The sequence below is a fragment of the Colobus angolensis genome, unplaced genomic scaffold (genome assembly GCF_000951035.1).
Source record: "Colobus angolensis palliatus isolate OR3802 unplaced genomic scaffold, Cang.pa_1.0 Scaffold97, whole genome shotgun sequence".
Lineage (NCBI taxonomy): Eukaryota > Metazoa > Chordata > Mammalia > Primates > Cercopithecidae > Colobus > Colobus angolensis.
Window position 1 is genome coordinate 307,116 of NW_012123709.1, and position 607 is coordinate 307,722.

Genomic DNA, 607 nt, shown 5'->3' on the forward strand with positions numbered 1-607 from the left:
TAGAAGTAAAGCAAATTGTGGTGATGAACAAGTCAAAACTGAACTGTAAACTTAACTGTGGTTATCATTCAGATTGTTTCTGATCCTGAAGCCACACACTGGGATCTTTCTGGGAAGACAGTCATGTAGCACAGCAAAGTATATTATAGCTTTAAGTCTCCAGTGTTTCTCCACTAATTATAAGCCCATGAAGGAAATCACTATTTCTCTGTAGTATGTCATTTCTCAGTGCATTACAATAACTAAGAGTTAAAAATAAACTAAATATTATTTTACTGATCAACTTTTTATAATCCCAGAAAGGCATATACAACATTCAAATATTTCCTGAACTGAAAACTACTTATTATTAGTCAAGTAAGCAGAAGGCTGCTATTATTTAGCCTTTATGAAGCTCTTACTGCTGAAGTCCAGACAGGTCCCATCAGCCTTGACTGAATCCAGAGAGCTGCTGCAACTAGATGGGGTCCTGCTCAGGTTTTTTGTCAATACGCTGTTAGCACTTTTATCTATATCTTCTTCAGTATGGTGATCGAAAATCTGAAATTGTCAATTAAGAAATATCATCAAAATAGGCCGGGCGTGGTGGCTCAAGCCTGTAATCTCA

At 36.6% G+C, this 607-nt stretch overlaps 1 protein-coding gene across 1 annotated transcript in view; it reads right to left on the bottom strand.

Moving 5' to 3' along the window:
- The window catches only part of CASC5 (cancer susceptibility candidate 5), a 102,920-nt gene that overhangs the window by 48,731 nt on the left and 53,582 nt on the right, over positions 1–607 (bottom strand). The window contains 1 exon segment of the mRNA XM_011932713.1: positions 402–540. Coding sequence (XP_011788103.1) covers positions 402–540 — 139 coding nt within the window.